At 43.0% G+C, this 17322-nt stretch overlaps 1 protein-coding gene and 1 long non-coding RNA gene across 7 annotated transcripts in view; one reads left to right on the top strand and one right to left on the bottom strand.

The window, feature by feature from the left end:
• LOC140710260 (uncharacterized) overlaps positions 1-17322 on the bottom strand; it is a 65316-nt gene that overhangs the window by 5769 nt on the left and 42225 nt on the right. The gene's annotated exons all lie outside the window — the stretch shown is intronic.
• NAV1 (neuron navigator 1) overlaps positions 1-17322 on the top strand; it is a 280884-nt gene that overhangs the window by 227583 nt on the left and 35979 nt on the right. For all 6 annotated transcript variants that reach the window (XM_037986167.2, XM_073011644.1, XM_037986165.2 and 3 more), the window contains 6 exons: positions 11469-11607; positions 12062-12359; positions 13216-13909; positions 14463-14909; positions 15996-16037; positions 17103-17251. In XM_037986167.2, coding sequence (XP_037842095.2) covers positions 11469-11607; positions 12062-12359; positions 13216-13909; positions 14463-14909; positions 15996-16037; positions 17103-17251 — 1769 coding nt within the window. The remainder of the gene's footprint in view (positions 1-11468; positions 11608-12061; positions 12360-13215; positions 13910-14462; positions 14910-15995; positions 16038-17102; positions 17252-17322) is intronic.

Here is a 17322-nt window from a genome sequence, read left to right as displayed (position 1 = left end):
GATCATTTGAACTCAGTAGTTTGGGACCAGCCTGGGCAACATGGTGAAACCCTGTCTCTACAAAAAATAAAAAAATTAGCTAGGCACCATGGTGCACACTTGTAGTCCCAGCTACTTGTGGGGCTGAAGCAGGAGGATCACTTGAACCTGGGAGGTCAAGGCTGCAGTAAGCTGAGATCACACCACTGTACTCCAGCCTGGGTGACAAAGTCGTGTCTCAACAAAAAAAAGAAAAAAGAAAAAGAGTTTAGAATCCATGACCACAGTTTTGTAGCAAACAAGTACTAAAGCATAGACCAAACACAAAAATAAATATATTTGATGTTGAATCATATGAAAGTGCCCAGGTTTGACCAATTTTTTAACTATAAGATTGGCAATTTCATATGGTTTAACATAATACATTTTATTATAGATAGCAAGAGTATTCTTAAAGTAGCGAGCAAGGGAAGCTATATCTTAGCTTTAATCTGGTGTAGTTCCAAGAAAACTATGGAACATTTCAAGACGAGAGCAAATATTAGGAATGTATTCTTGTCTATAGTAGTGTATTCTTTGAGGTCAGCTCAGTCCGTTTCTAGCCAATAAGGTTGGCCTCCTCAAGAGGACAGATTAGTTTTGAGTCTGTATGTATTTAATTCTAACTTGGACTGATTCCAGTTCCAGCTTTATGTGCTCTTTGCCCTGTCTCCTTAAAATATCAAGAATAATTTGAGTATCGGGGGCAAAAGTCATGAGATATCCCTGGCCGCAGAACCATCTAATGACAGCCTTATCTAAAACACTTGCATTATGAAAAATCTTCTTTTTATTTTGATCCATAGACATTCTAGCCCTTGGCAAACCTAGAACTGGGCTCATCACATTTGCTAGCCTCCTACTTATCTGGACTATCAGATTACTCTCAGTCCCTGGGTCTAATTCACACTTTGTCACTGCTGTCTATTTCACTGCCTAACCTAGGTCACCACCCATCAACTCTAGCAAGTGAGACAATATCAAGAGTTGTGATTATTGATGCTCTTTTACCCTTCTGCCCCATTTGATGTTTGTATATTTGATAGAATACAGTGCATACCTAGTTGGTATAGTGATGGGGACTGAAAAGCCCTCCAACTCTGAGTCTGGCTTCTTTTCATGATTGATTTGGGGATTTGTTTCCATGAAGTAGGTTACATTTTGTGGCCATACAGCTTCCTGCTGTCTTGGAACCTGTTTCCAGTTTAGATGACAAAGTTAGTTCTTCTCTTTCCTATATGATGAAGCAGGAAGTCCTAGGTATCCCCTAGGCTTCCAATTCCATAAACTCTACTGGGAGTAAAAATAATTATAAGAGAAGAAAAAGAAAGAAAAAAAAAACCTCTCAGCTCTTAAAACCAGGCTATTGTACTGCAGATATTTCTCCACTCAGAAGAGAAAGTAGAGTTCCATGTACACAGCTCTTATGCATTAAGTAGTAGAGAAACTTAGTTACTGATTTGCAAGGCATACATATTCCGGACAGAAGAACAGACTCAGTGTTCTAGTCTGACTTTTAAGAACCATGCTGTGCTACAGAAGCAATAAGGATTTTTTCCTATGTAGTCACAAGCTGGTCCACTCTTCCAGTTAGTTAGCCCACACCCTTGGCCCTCTGGCTGCCTGCAGGCTCCCTTGGCTATTCAAGTTCCATGGAATAGCTGGGCCTAAAATGTGGGGAGCAGACGGTGTGAGAGAAGTCTGGGAGGGGTGGCCAATCCTAGCCAAGAACGACGTTAGTGTTGGTGCTTTTCCCAGAGGGGAGGAGTATTTCCTGCCCCATGCATTGCCACGTGTCTGCACAGACACAAACAGAGCAGTGTTCATTTGAGCTGGCCTCTTCACAGTCCCTCTTTTCATCCTACAGAGGAGATGGGTGCACCAGAGTGTTCCTTAGACTATGGTATCAATGCTAGGAAGTGGGCAAGAAAACAAGAGGAGGAATCAGTTGCCATTCTTAACAGCCCTAGATGAAGGGCTTTATTTATTCTAAGAGCACTCAAGGGGCTAATTTATCGAAGGGAATGGTATAGTGTCCTACACTATCACTCTCATCCTAACAGCAAGGCTAAGCTGGATAAGCAACAAACATAACTTTTAAAAAATACAGATATCTAAGGATGCAAAGTATTCTAATTGAACTAAATTCCAGAAAGAGAAGAGCCATTCCTAGGAGAGATGGTATACATGACTGTTTCCCTCCTGGGGTATGGCTAAGAGGAGCAAACCCACCATAGATGAGGATGAGGAGAAAATAGCTGAACTTCATACAAACTTCTGAAGGCCACATGTAGGCTGGCCATAAGGAGCCCTAATGATAGAGCAAATAAGTACCCACCTACCCCTAAATCGTTCTCATGAGGCCTTCACTGAGTACACAGTGGCAGCAAGCTGATGGCTAAGGGCAGGACAGAAATCTGAGAAAGATCCCTGCCCCCACCCAATGTGCACAGGGCCTTCACTGACTATACAGCAACAGTACAGTACAGTGGAACCTGAGAACAGGGTAGGAGGGTAGAGAAAGACCCCCTCCAAAGCACAAAGATCCTTCACTGAATGTACAGAAGTCGCTCACCAAGAGTGCAGAGAACTCCACAGCAGCCCAAAGCTGGCAGCTGGGCTGGATGGCATAGAGAGATCTCTGGGGACTCACTATGCTCAGATCTTAAGTCTTACTGAAAGGACAGTCCCGATCTTGCCCTCAAAACATTTGGTGATTTGGGAGGCCGAGGCGGGCGGATCACCTGAGGTCAGGAGTTCGAGACCAGCCTGGTCAACATGGCGAAACCCTGTTTCTACTTAAAATACAAAAATTGGTCAGGTGTGGTGGCAGGCGTCTGTAATCCCAGCTACTTGGGACACTGAGGCAGAAGAATTGCTTGAACCCAGGAGGCGGAGGTTGCAGTGAGCCGAGATCACGCCATTGCACTCCAGCCTGGGGAACAAGAGCGAGACTTTGTCTGGGAAAAAAAAAAATTGATGAAGTGACCTATAACAGAGCCCAAACCTGGCTCTATATGACAGGCTAGACTGACCCAGCTTTCAATCCTAGCAGCCTAACAGCGGAAAGGACCTGTCCTTTTCTGGATATAACTATTGCCACACTTTTACACACAACATCTGGCATAAAATAAAAAGTTACAAGACTCAGGAAGAAGCAGAAAAAATATGACTGAGGGAAAAAATAGTCAATAGAAGCAGATCCACGGATGAGCCATATGTTGAAACTAACAGATAAGGACTGTAAAATCCTTTTTATAAATATGTTTAAGGATCCAGTATAAAAGGTGAATTACATTTTTGTATAGATAGGGAATTTCAGCAGAGTACTGAAAGTTCTGAAAAGAGAATGTTAATAAATTCCCCCAACCCCAAAGCAAGGATTACCTTTATAAATAAATTACTAGTTATTATTGGAGAATATATAAATAGCAGCCCCAAAATCATAACCTTTTTCCTGAAGTTATGCATTCTTGTTTTCATATAAGCAATGAGTGAGTGCCCACTGTATACAAGATATTGTATGAGGGGTACAAAGAAGCATAAGATTTAATCCTAACCTTCAGGGAAATATGGTCTCATGAAAAGATGTGAGGACATAACTATTTCAAGGCAGACCACTCTAATAGAAATATAGGTATGTCTGTAGAAACATAAAAGAGAATGAGATTTTTCTGGCAAGGAGGATCATGGAAAGCCTCATGGAAGACTTGGTATTTGATTTAGACTACATAGTGATGTGAGGACTGGCTCCTCATGCAGGCCTGTATTTCTAAAAGAAAATTAGGCAAAAGAGCTGGGCACCTAATAGGAATCATAGGGAACATAGGAAGTAGGAGTGGGATGGGAGTGGAGAAAAGTGGATAAAACATTATGTTTCTCAGTATTCTAACATGGTAAAGTCATATTTCTGGATTTTATTGGAGATGAAATCATTTCTTCCTCTGTATTGCTTTGTGTATGTTGTCTGTACCTCTGTCATGGATTTATTTCATTTATACACCTTTCTCCACCCTTGGGTTATAGGCTTATTCTGGATAGCCACTTATTTTGAATGCCCATAGCAATTGACACCGTGCATTATAAATACTAGGAGCTTGATGACTGTTTGCTCGATTGAAGTTGAATTTAGCCCTAGGCAGAGTTTATAGGGATTGAACTCAGGTAGTCTGGCTCCAACATCTGTGCTCTTAATCACTATACTACATTAATGATGGCTCATGGATAATCTTGATAAATGGGCTGTAGAATATTTTTTAAAAATATAGAGAGACAGGGTCTCACTATGTTGCCCAGACTGGTCTCAAACTCCTGGCCTTAAGCAGTCCTCCCTCCTCAGCCTCCCAAAGTGCTAGGATTACAGATGTAAGTCACCATGCCCAGCCAGGCTGTAGAATTTTTATTTTATCATATCAGTAACAGAGAGCTAATGAAGGTTTTGCTAAGTGCCACACTTTTGGGTAATGAGACTTCTGATTATATTTAGTGCACATTAGAGGGAGGGAGGATCTATACAGAGTAGAGCTGATAAGAAGTCTTTCTTATCAGAAAGTGGCTCAAGTGAGAGGACATTAAAGCAAAGGCAGGGGAAAGTTAAAGAAAGAGATAGATTTGAGAGGAAAGTGGTAATACAATCAATGATGTATTACAATCTTGATGAGGAGGGGGAAGGAAAAGGAGTTGAAGACATACCTAAGTTTTTGATAGAGCAATGAGGGGGAAAAGTTGATGCTTTTTAGTGGAAATAGGGAATAAGACGTGTAAATTTTGGAGGGTAGACTAGGTGATATGAGGAGAATAGTAAATGGGAAAATAAGTATGCCATGGAGAAAGTTCTTTAATTTACCTCTATAATCTGTTATAGCTCCCTTGAAATATCTGTTGACAAGGTTCTTCATTTTCGTTGTCCTGTTTATATCTGACTCAATCTCTCATATGCTCATTCAGACTCATTTCCTCTTCTGTTCTGGGGGCAGATGAAAATGACAAAGTGCCATGGTTCTTATAAGAACTCGCCCCAGATAAAAACTTTTGACACCATTTCTCTCATACATCAGTTGCCTATGCGTGGTTGTTTGGATTTGTAGATTAGATTATACAGGGATATTGAGGTCTCTGCATTCTTTGTTGTTTTCATGTCCTCGTGAATTTAGGCCTAGCTTGTTGTTGCCCAACTCTCTTTTCTGTACTTGAGATCTATGTAGAAACAAAGATAAAGAGAAATGGGAGGGAGACAGCAAAATCCAGCCTAGAGTGAGCAAAGAAATTCTTTCTGCCAAACAACAGATGCAGTAGCCCTCCATAACTCTGAGCCCTGTCCTCTTTACTTTATTCTTTTTGGTGCCATATTTAAGCTGCCTTCCTTTCTCCCTGCTATCTTGAGTGACCAGGCAGTTGCTTTGCAGTACTCTGACTCATGAACTGATAAAATTTGCAAACTCTTCTAAAGATAGTCTATTCTTACACTTTAACCAGTCATAGGTTTCAGGATGGACAGTGTCCATCCAGTCTTTTTTCTCCCACAGCTCTTGAGTCTTCAAAAAATATCATCTAGCCCAGGTGCAGTGGCTCATGCCTGTAATCCCAGCTCTTTGGGAGGCTGAGGCAAGAGGATCACTTGAGCCCAGGAGTTCATGACCAGCCTGGGCAACATAGCAAGACCCTGTCTCAAAAAAAAAAAAATTGTCTGGATGGTTTCTTCTGCCTCTGTGTAATTTGACTTTGGAACTCCAAAGCTAATGTCTCCTCACCTCTCTCTATTTGAAGGCTACCACCAGGATATCTGATCCAAAAGAGTCACTTAGGATATATTTCACAACTACCACAAAAGTTAAATGACAAAAAAGAGTTTTTCTTTTCATAAGTCATAAAACCACAAAAACAAAGAACAGGAGAAGAAAGAGATAATAGTGATGAGATCATGGGAAGCTGGAAATCAGACTGGCAAGTATGAACTGATAGATCAGACTTAAAGTTGAATCCTGAGCCAGCAGTGGAGGAAGTGGGGCAGCAACTCAATTTGCACCCCAGAATCCTCAAAAAGCTTCATAATTGGTGGCATCAGGTAGCTTTAATAGGGGAAGAGGTAAGTCTAAAAACAAGAGGACTGGTTGAAAATGTATGTAAAAAACACTTAGACTCTCAGATTCTGCTCCATCTGCTCCCAGAGTGGGAGCCCTTTCCCTCCATTAACAGAAGACTAGAGACTTATTTTCTGAAGAGAGTAAAACAGGTAGTCTCTGGACTGGTGGACTCCTGACACAAGTGAGGGCATAGATTTTGAACTAAAGGGAGAGGGGTATAAATGAAGCTTTGCAGATTGAATGTTGAAAGCTCCAGGCTCTTCTCGAACTCAGCTTTCAGAATGCTGGTCTTACATGCTTCAGGCTGGAGTTTGGAAGATTCACCTCTAGGAAAGGTGACCAACTCACAAGAAAAAGCTTAAATGAATCAGTCCAATCTCATCTCCCTATACTGAAGCCGTAGTTGACAAGTCCCACTGCATGTGCACCAAGGTTCTCAATAACTTAAAATGAATGTCACAGTCTTCCATAATAGCAAACATCCAAGCTTCATCACACATTTTAGAAGGTCTATAACATGAAGTCCTGCCAGTACTCACAGAACAAAGCCACTTGGAATCAGAAACTATGCAAGGCCATTGGAAACTTGCCCCTCCAAATGAATGAGTGAATGAATGTCTCCGAGAGTTGAAAAAGAGATTGTATCCTTGAAAGAAAGAACAGTGTGCTGTTTAAAATTTTTTTAAAGAAGCCTTGGAAATTTAAAATATGGTAGAAGCCTGGGCATAGTGGCTTGCACCTATAATCCCAGGACTTTGGAAGGCTGAGGAGGGAAGATCGCTTGAAGCCAGGAGTTTGAGACCAGCCTGAACAACATAGTGAGACCCTGTCTCTACAAAAATGTTAAAGTTAGCTGGGCATGGTAGCACATGCCTATAATCCCAGCTACTCGGGAAACTGAAGCAGAAAGATCGCTTGAGCCCAGGAATTTGAGGCGCAGTGAACTATGGTGCATCACCACACTCTAGCCTGGGTGAGAATGCAAGATCCTGTCTCAAAAATATATATATACATATATACAATAACCATACGTACATTTATGTGTATATATATGTATGTCTATATATTTATGTGTGTATATCTATATATACGTGTGTGATAGAAGAAATGAAAAACTTAATAGAAAGGATGGAAGATAAAATTGAAGCCATTGCTCAAAAAGAGTTTAGCAGCCAGGCAGAGTGGTAATCCCAGCACTTTAGGAGCCCAAGGTGGGAGGATCACTTGAGACCAGCCTGGGCAACATAAGGAGACCCTGACTCTACAAAAAAAAAAAAAAAAAAATGGCCAGGCGCACTGGCTCACGCCTGTAATCCCAGTACTTTGGGAGGCCGAGGCAGGCAGATCACGAGGTCAGGAGATCAAGACCATTATGGCTAACACGGTGAAACCCCATCTCTACTAAAAATACAAAAAATTAGCCAGGTGTGGTGGCACGTGCCTGTAGTCCCAGCTACTTGGAAGGCTGAGGCAGGAGAATCTCTTGAACTCAGGAGGTGGAGGTTGTAGCGAGCCCAGATTGCACCACTGCACTCTAGCCTGGGTGACAGAGCAAGACGCCGTCTCAAAAAAAAAAAAAAAAAAAATAGAGTTTTGGTTTTTTTAATGGTGCTAGAAAATAAGAGAGAAATCAGGCAAAAAATATATTAACTGAATTACAAACACCCTAGAAGAGAACTGAAAAATAAAGAGAAAATCGTCAAAAATTTTTTGATAAAATTTCTCAAAACTGAAGGTAATGAGTTTCTAGATTCAAAGCATCTGGTAAAGTACCCAACACAATGGATAAAAAAAGTCCCACAGCAAGGCACATCATTAGTGATGTTTCAGTGCACAAGAAGATGCTAAAAGTTCCAGAGGGGAGACAAAGAAACAGGTCACATACAAGGACAAAATCAGAAGGGCAACAACAGAAACAGACATAGAACAATGCCTTTAGAATCTGAAAGAAGATATTTTCAGCTTAGAATTCTGTGGCTACCCAAAAATCTCACGTGTAAAGATAGAATAAAGACATTTTATGATATATAAGGTCTTACAAAGTTTACTTCCTAAGCACCCCTTTTCAGAAACCTACTGGAAGAGGAAAGGTACTTCAATGAAACAAGGAGTAAACCAACAAAGAGGAAGACTGAGGTTCCAGTTTAAGTCAGGTATAGAGAATCTCCAGGATAAGGAAGTGTGGTCCTATAATGTCAGCTATTCAGCAGATCCAGAGAGCAAACAGCTGGAAGATATATGCATAGGGATATTTTTGAAGGATGCACAAAAAACTGTTAAGAATAGTTACCTTAGAAGTAAAATGGGAGGGCAAAAAAAGGAGCACTTTTCCTTTTTCCTTTATATTTATATAATATTTGGATCCTTACTACAGCACGTATTATTTCTTTTGTTTTGTTTTGTTTGTAGCGACAGAGGTCTTGCTTTGTTGCCCGGGCTGGTCTTGAACACCTGGCTTCAAGGAGGAGTTTTGCACCCAGGCTTTTTTTTTTTTTTTTTTTTTTTTTGACAAAAGGTCATGCTCTGTCACTCTTTAACTTTTTATTTTTTTTTCAAGCCATTCAAATGTAATAGTGGGTTTTTGTTGTTGTTGTTTTTTAAAGAAAGAGGGCTGGGCTCAGTGGCTCACACCTGTAATCCCAGCACTTTGGAAGGCTGAGGCGGGTGGATCACTTGAGGCCAGGAGTTGGAGACCGAGGTGGGTGGATCACTTGAGGCCAGGAGTTGGAGACCTGCCTGGCGAATATGGTGAAACACTGTCTCTACTAAAAATACAAAAATTGCATACCTGTAATCCCAGCTACTCGGGAGGCTGAGGCACAAGAATCACTTGAACCTGGGAGGCGAAGGCTGCAATGAGCTGAGATTGTGCCACTGCCCTCTAGCCCGGGTGACACAGTGAGACTCTGTCTCAAAAAGAAAGAAAAAACTATGCTGTCTTCAAAGGAGCATCTCCACTGGAGATGCTTAACTTTTGTGTCATGACGACAGAATTTTCCTTTTCTTCAGAACTTGCAAAAGAATTTTGCTAGGAAGTATTTATATCCTCTAGCCAACCTTCCTTGGTAATTCTAGGCTTACACTTCCTCACTACAGGAAAAGAACTTGGGAAGGAATGTCTTTTGAGCAAGGAGGACCCAAATGCTCTCCTAGAATATAAATCCCCCTCCCCCATTTCATTATTAAACTTTCCATAAATGTGGGGCAAAGGAAGGTTTCTTTTGGATTTCTGAGCTGCAGCAATCCTCTTTTTGCAAGGGTCCTTCCATAAGAGCTTTCTTTGCCTCACAACCTTGATTACCAATAATTAATCTCAGATGAAAGATTCAGTGCTACAAGCTTCCTCTGTCTTTGACTTAGAGAACATGCTGAGAATTGTTTGCTTGCTTGCCAGAGATCTTATCTTGACCCAGAAGAGCTGATAGGACCATAAAATCAGCATTGATCTTTCCTCAGTATTCCTTCTCTACAAAGTGAGGGGGTACGACATCTTAGCCTAGGACAAATGTGAGATTTAACATATATCAGGAGGGGAAGTGGGGAGGAGGTTGATTGTCATTCAATAACGGCTATATTTCATAGTCGTAAAATTTAAAGAACTCTGTAGTGTGTTCTAATTCCCATGCTTTCTTTGCTGTTTCTCAATGTATTTGGATAAATCACTACAGAGCAACAAAGCCAAAATGTCCAAACCACCCACTTTCCTATTCCCAGCACATGAATTAGAGAGAGCCAACTGAGATCTGGGCCAACCACTTAGATGACTTGTATGTCTGATTTTTGTTCCATGATATGAAACTCAAAATAAATCAAAAAGAAAATTTTTTTCAGATACCAGCTAATTCACACAAAAAAGTCTTCAGCCTTTTAGTCCTTGCACATATGCAAAGCTGATAAACAAACCTACTCTGAACACAGATAACAAGGATTTAGAAGTTAATTCCTACCGGCACAGATACTCCTGTATAGCAGTCTTACTGAACTTCTGTGTTTAGTTTTAGGCTCTAAAACTTGAGTGAAATCTGAAGAAATTTTTAAGGTCCAAAAGGAATTGGGAAAGACTTGGAAAACAGGACCTTTGAAGAAAGTTTATAGGAGACAGAATTTGAGCTTAGAAAACAATGCGTGTGATTGAAAAGAAACATGTGAATAGCAAACAAAGATAGAATAAGAGGAAATTAATATAAATGGTAGAGGAGGCTATTTAGTTTTGAGGTTAAGGGTAAACTTTCTGACTGAAACTTGTTAAGCCCAAAAATGAACAGCCAGGCCAGGTACGGTGGCTCACGCCTATAATCCCAGCACTTTGGGAGGCCGAGGCGGGTGGATCACTTGAGGTCAGGGGTTCAAGAGGAGCCTGGCCAACATGGTGAAACCCTGTCTCTACTTAAAAAAAAAAAAAAAAAAAGAGTAGCTGGGTGTGGTGGTGGGTGCCTGTAATCCCAGCTACTCTAGAGGCTGAAGCAGGAGAATTGCTTGAACCTGGGAAAAAGAGGTCGCAGCGAGCCGTAATTGCGCCACTGCATTCCAGCCTGGGCGACGGAGCAAGACTCCGTCTCAAAAAAAAAAAAGAACAGCCAAAGGAATGTTGTAGAGCTCAAGCTACAAAGACATGGAGGTTGCAGTAAGTTCACTTAGTGCATGAAATAGCATTCTTGGATACAGATGTTTACAGATAAAGATGTTTAACAGTAGTATCTCCCTAATACCACAAACCTGATATTCCAAGCAATTGGCAGAGAAATGAATCCATTCAGCACAAATTTGGCCCCTCTACATGGCCTCAGCACCTTAAATTTGGTTCACTTACCAGAAGACAGAATGTTCTGTTTAGAAGCAGGACCCGATCCCAGGATAGGGTGAACTGCATAAACGGAGGCGCAATGAGAAATGATAAAAGTCTAAGAGGTTCTACAAAAGAGAAATCTTTTTCTGGGCCTCATTACCAGTTATAGACATTTTTAGAAAAGGAAGGGGAGAATAGATGCAGAACACATCTAAAAATGAACAAAGATATGGTAATTTTAAGAATGGAGGTTGTTTACAGGGAGAGGAAATTGGTTTGTATAACTAGATTGATCCAAAAATTACCTTGCCTTTATAATATACCTTTCTGTTAAGGAGATACAACGTTTTCTCTTGCCAGATAAAGACAGAGTCTCTTCCTTTTGTAAAAGAACATCACCAAATTACAAGGAAGTTTAAGTCACACTTTGAGTTGCTGGCAAACCCAGGATAAACCCCCAGGTTTTCTCCTTTTGGCTAGCCTAAATACTGGTACAGAGTCATTCTTGCATCAATGTGAAACATTTATTTTTTGCCTGGGCTTCTGTTTAACCACTAACCTTCATCTCTCCTGTCCTGTAGCTGGGATGAAAGCAGCTCCATCAGCAGTGGACTCAGCGATGCCTCAGACAATCTCAGTTCAGAAGAATTCAATGCTAGCTCCTCACTCAACTCCCTCCCAACTACTCCCACTGCTTCTCGCAGGAACTCAACAATAGTGGTACGTGAGTTTGCAAACATCCAAACTGCCATCTCAAGATGAACCACAGGGCAAACGGCATTGTCTGTGTATGGGTTTGCACATACACACCCACTCCAAGGGATTGGTTCTCATAGGCCTTTGGCCAGGTCATTTTAGAGCTGCCCCCACCCTCTCCCAAAAAAAAAGCTAAGGCTACTCACAAGACATCAGATGTTGTCATATTGTCTATACTTAGTGCCTACACCAATCTAGAGTGATACATGCAAGAGCTATTCCAACTGGAGAAGAAAAAGAAACCCAGAGATACATGCCATCTGTTGTTGGAAACCCTAGGGATATAGGTAGAAACCCTCAGTTGACGTAATACTCTGGGATGAGCAGAGCCAGGTACTAACTAAAATCAATCCTGTCAGCTATCCAGTCCCCCATTTGCATGTAAATATCTCACCCTGCCTTTTTCTCTTTTCTTTAGCTACGCACAGACTCAGAGAAGCGCTCACTGGCAGAAAGTGGGCTGAGCTGGTTTAGTGAATCAGAGGAGAAGGCCCCTAAAAAACTGGAGTACGACAGTGGTAGCCTGAAGATGGAACCTGGGACTTCTAAGTGGCGGAGGGAGCGGCCTGAGAGCTGTGATGATTCATCCAAGGGTGGAGAACTGAAAAAGCCCATCAGCCTGGGACACCCTGGTTCCCTGAAGAAGGGCAAGACCCCACCTGTGGCTGTAACTTCCCCCATCACTCACACTGCCCAGAGTGCCCTCAAAGTCGCAGGTGAGCCTGGGATAAAGGAAGGTACAAGGGCAAAGACCTAGTTCTTTGGTTGCTCCTCTTCTTAGTGGTCATTAACCCATAGGATGATAGCAAACATGTGCATAGCGCTTTAACATACATTATCTTATCTGGTCTAAAAACAGTCCTGTGAGTTAGGAAAGATGGGTGTTATTATTTCCATTTTACAAATGTGGAAGAAACAGAAACTCAAAGAGGTTAAGTGACTGGGCCAAAATCCCAGTTAATATGAGGTGCAGGAGGGAGTATATTATGTTTAGAGACTAGTTTGACCTCCTTCCAAACGCTTCCAATGCTTTCTTCTTTCTCCCAAGTTAGTCACTCGAGGTACTTCTCTTCATAAGATATTGCTTGACATCTCAGGAAGATCCTAAGAAAACAATAAATAAAGTGGCTACAGCAAGAGAGTTATAGTGCCCCCAAAGTTGGCCCCTTGGGTAACTTTTAGCCTTAATCAACATTTTCCTCAAGTCTCTAATTGCCAAGAGATACTGTCATACTCTATTCCATTTGCTTCCCCTCCTTTTTTTTTTTCCCCTTCCACAACCAGTTGTTAGATGGATATTCTTGATCATCTTTGTGTTTGCCTCTGCCATTTTATTCAAAATGGACCATTCTACTCTGGGAGCAAAACAAAAAAAAATTCCTAGCCTCCCCACACCTCCCAGCCAAAGTCTTTCAGACAGGAAACTTTATCAGCTTATCTTGTACCTGTTTACCCATATTTAGGCCTCTAAAATTCTACAATGTTCCCTTCACCCATGGAGGGAAAGAAAAGGATGGTTTTTTAAGATACTGCTCAGTTTCAGCTTTTATCTCATTTCCTGTCCTCTTGCAGGCAAACCTGAGGGCAAAGCTACAGACAAGGGTAAGCTTGCAGTGAAGAATACTGGGCTCCAACGCTCCTCCTCTGATGCTGGTCGGGACCGCCTGAGTGATGCTAAGAAGCCCCCCTCAGGCATTGCTCGCCCTGCCACTTCGGGATCCTTTGGCTACAAGAAGCCTCCTCCTGCCACAGGCACAGCCACCGTCATGCAAACCGGTGGTTCAGCCACTCTCAGCAAGATCCAGAAGTCCTCAGGCATCCCTGTCAAGCCAGTAAATGGGCGCAAGACTAGCTTAGATGTGTCCAACAGTGCAGAGCCAGGATTCCTGGCTCCTGGAGCCCGTTCTAACATCCAGTACCGCAGTCTGCCCCGGCCAGCCAAATCCAGTTCTATGAGCGTGACCGGCGGGCGGGGTGGACCTCGCCCTGTGAGCAGCAGCATTGACCCCAGCCTCCTCAGCACCAAGCAGGGAGGCCTTACACCTTCCAGACTGAAGGAGCCTACCAAGGTAGCCAGTGGACGGACTACTCCAGCCCCTGTCAATCAGACAGATCGGGAAAAGGAGAAGGCCAAAGCCAAGGCAGTGGCCTTGGACTCAGACAATATCTCCTTGAAGAGTATTGGCTCCCCAGAAAGTACTCCCAAGAACCAAGCAAGCCACCCCACAGCCACCAAGCTGGCAGAGCTGCCACCAACCCCTCTCAGGTACTCAATGCGGGCAATCGCCTCCTTGTCTGTTTGCTTTGTCATTCTTTTGCATATCTCTGCCCTCCTTGGACTAGATGAAGCATGGCCTATCCACCATTGTCTCTAGGCCTTTGCATGGCTCTTTCCCACCTCTCCCCTATATGCCATGTTCTGAAAGAATCTTGTTTCTGAAAGTTCTGAAAGACTGAATCCCTCTTTCAAAACTGTATTCAAAACTTAGCTCGTTTGTACTATTCTCTGATCAACTCTTACCATGTCTTCAGCACTTGTATGGGTGATTTTACTGTTTATTTACACATATATACCTATTTGCATAAATTCACTTGTATCTCCCATGTGCATATGCTGGCCCCGTTATCTAAGCTGAATGTGCCCCAAGTTGTGCCCCAAGTCAGATTTCCTTGCGTTGTATTTCACAACAGCATTAGGATAAGTCTCTGTGCTTAGCAAATAGGCAGAAAACAAGACTGGATAGGATTTCTTTAAGGTCCTATCTGCCTCTCAGTCTGTAATTCTGTTATTCTAAATATTTTGTTTGATCTTCTCTCAGGGCCACAGCGAAGAGCTTTGTCAAACCACCCTCACTAGCCAATCTTGACAAGGTCAACTCCAATAGTCTGGATCTACCATCATCCAGTGATACCACCCGTGCTTCAAAGGTCCCAGATCTGCATGCTACAAGCTCAGCATCCGGGGGCCCTCTCCCTTCCTGCTTCACCCCCAGTCCAGCACCCATCCTCAATATTAACTCAGCCAGCTTCTCCCAGGGCCTGGAGCTAATGAGTGGTTTCAGTGTGCCAAAAGAGACTCGCATGTACCCCAAACTCTCAGGCCTGCACAGGAGCATGGAGTCCCTCCAGATGCCAATGAGCCTGCCCAGTGCCTTCCCCAGCAGTACTCCCGTCCCCACCCCACCTGCTCCCCCTGCTGCTCCCCCAGAGGAAGAGACGGAAGAGCTGACTTGGAGTGGAAGCCCCAGAGCTGGGCAACTGGACAGGTAGGTAGACAAGACAGCAGAAACTCAACATGTCTCCGTGTCTTGAGCTCATTTTGCCATTGGCAATACTATCCTATATTTTATTGCCATTGTGTGACTTTTGACATTTTTCCCACATATATTAAGTAATTTAATTTGCTTCACAACAACTCTATGAGATAGGTAAGATGTATTTTTGTTTTTAAGTTATTATTATTATATTACAGATGGAGAAACTTGTGCACAAAGAAGTTAAATGACTTATCCAAGATCTCATAATCAGGTTAACCTATCATCCAGAGCTTTTGCTTCCTAGTCCAAAATCCTTTTTTTTTTTTTTTTTTTTTTTGAGATGAAGTTTCGCTCTTGTTGCTCAGGCTGGAGTGCAACGGTACAGTCTTAGCTCACTGAAATCTCTGCCTCACAGGTTCAAGCAATTCTCCTGCCTCAGCTTCCCAAGTAGCTGGGATTACAGGCACTTGCCACCATGCCTGGCTAATTTTTGTATTTTTAGTGGAGACCAGGTTTCACATGTTGGCCAGGCTAGTCTTGAATTCCTGACCTCAAGTGATCCGCCTACCTCGGCCTCTCAAAGTACTGGGATTATAGGCGTGAGCCACCGCGCCTGGCTGCCCAAAATATTTTCTTTTATATCACATCCTAGTTTTCTCCTCCCTTCCCCCTACATGCCAAGGTTATCAAACTACCTATATGGTAGTTTTTACCTACCATAATATGATCTATTTTTTTGTTTTTGAGATGGGGTCTCACTGTGTTGCCCAGACTGGACTCAAAACCCCTTGGCTTAAGCAAGCCTCCTGCCTCAGCCTCCTGAGAGCTGCGACTACACCATAATATGATCTTTTAAATAGCTAACCATGCCTTAATTTCTAATCAGAGAAAAAGCATTTAATATTTCAGATAAATTTCCCAAGTTGTAAGCCAAGAAGCAGGCTATAGCTATCTCTTGGTTTCTAGAGCTAAAGGGAGTCATAGTTTGATGTCCTGCGTCTAGGGTCTACATACCTCACACCAGTGGTCCTAAACTCTAGTTCCTAAGATGGACCCACATGCTTCTCTCTCTTTCTCTTTTTTTTATCTCCACAGTAACCAGCGGGATCGGAACACTCTTCCCAAGAAAGGGCTCAGGTAACCCTTTAATGTGTTTTTTCTTCCCTATAAATGGGACTCCTGGTATGTATTAAAAATCATATCTCAACCTGTCCCAGGCTCCAGTCATGAATTTAGTCACCCTTTTAGCTGAATCATTTGTATGTGGTCCCATACAAGTACCACCTAGCACCCTGCCCAAGCTTAACATTATGTGAGTCAACTTTTACAGTGAGTGTTCTTTTTTTGGTGACAGGGGAGAAACAAGTCTGCACATGGGAGTCCTGCACTTACCTGTACTAGCCTATGCCATCCCAATCCTGGCTGAGCTTCATCTCTGTAATTTTCCTCCCTAAAAGTATGAGAGAGAACAGCCTGCCTCTTTGGTCACTCAGCTGGGCTAGGGGCAGGACCTACCTGGTCATCCATTGTTCTGACAGCATTGAGTTGTTATTTGGGTGGCAACTATTGCAACTTTTTTTTTTTTTTAGATGGAGTCTCACTCTGTCACCCAGGCTGGAGTACAGTGGCACAATCTCAGCTCACTGCAACCTCCACCTCCCAGATTCAAGTGATTCTCCTGCCTTAGCCTCCCGAGTAGGTGGGGTTACAGCTGTGCACAACCATGCCCGGCTAATTTTTGTATTTTTAGTAGAGATGGGGGTTTCACCATGTTGGCCAGGCTGGTCTTGAACTCCTGACCTCAAGTGATCCACCCATCTCAGCCTCCCAAAGTGCTGGGATTACAGGCGTGAGCCACTGTGCCTGACCGACTCTTGCAACTTGAGAGCCCACACGTGGAATCATAAGACTCTGTCCTGAACTTCTGAGAAGTTCTAATGCCTCCTCCATCATTTCTGCCCCCACCTCAGGAACCCTCACAGGAATACCTGCTAAGCCTTCCACACCCTCTGGATGGTCTGGGAGAGGAGGCTGAGTCGCCACCTCTTCCTCCCTCCTTGAGCAGCCCTGACCACTTTCTCTTTTCCATGTCCTGCTTTCAGAATCTCCTGGCTCCAGCCTAGTTCAGACACCCTCCTCACCAACTAAACCTCTGACCGCACTTGCTAGTCCCAGATTGAATACTTTTGCTGCCTCCTACAGGTACCAGCTTCAGTCCCAGGAGGAGACCAAGGAGAGGCGACATTCCCATACCATTGGTGGGCTGCCTGAATCCGATGACCAGTCAGAGCTGCCTTCTCCCCCTGCACTTCCCATGTCTTTGAGTGCAAAGGGCCAACTTACCAACATAGGTTAGTGTTTTCAGTCACTCACTGTGGCATGGTGTGAAGCAGGGGCCACCTTGCAGGGTGAGGCAAGGCAG

This window comes from Chlorocebus sabaeus, chromosome 25, assembly GCF_047675955.1.
Source record: "Chlorocebus sabaeus isolate Y175 chromosome 25, mChlSab1.0.hap1, whole genome shotgun sequence".
Lineage (NCBI taxonomy): Eukaryota > Metazoa > Chordata > Mammalia > Primates > Cercopithecidae > Chlorocebus > Chlorocebus sabaeus.
The sequence above is the reverse complement of the archived record's forward strand: the minus strand, read 5'-3'. Positions and strand labels throughout refer to the sequence as shown.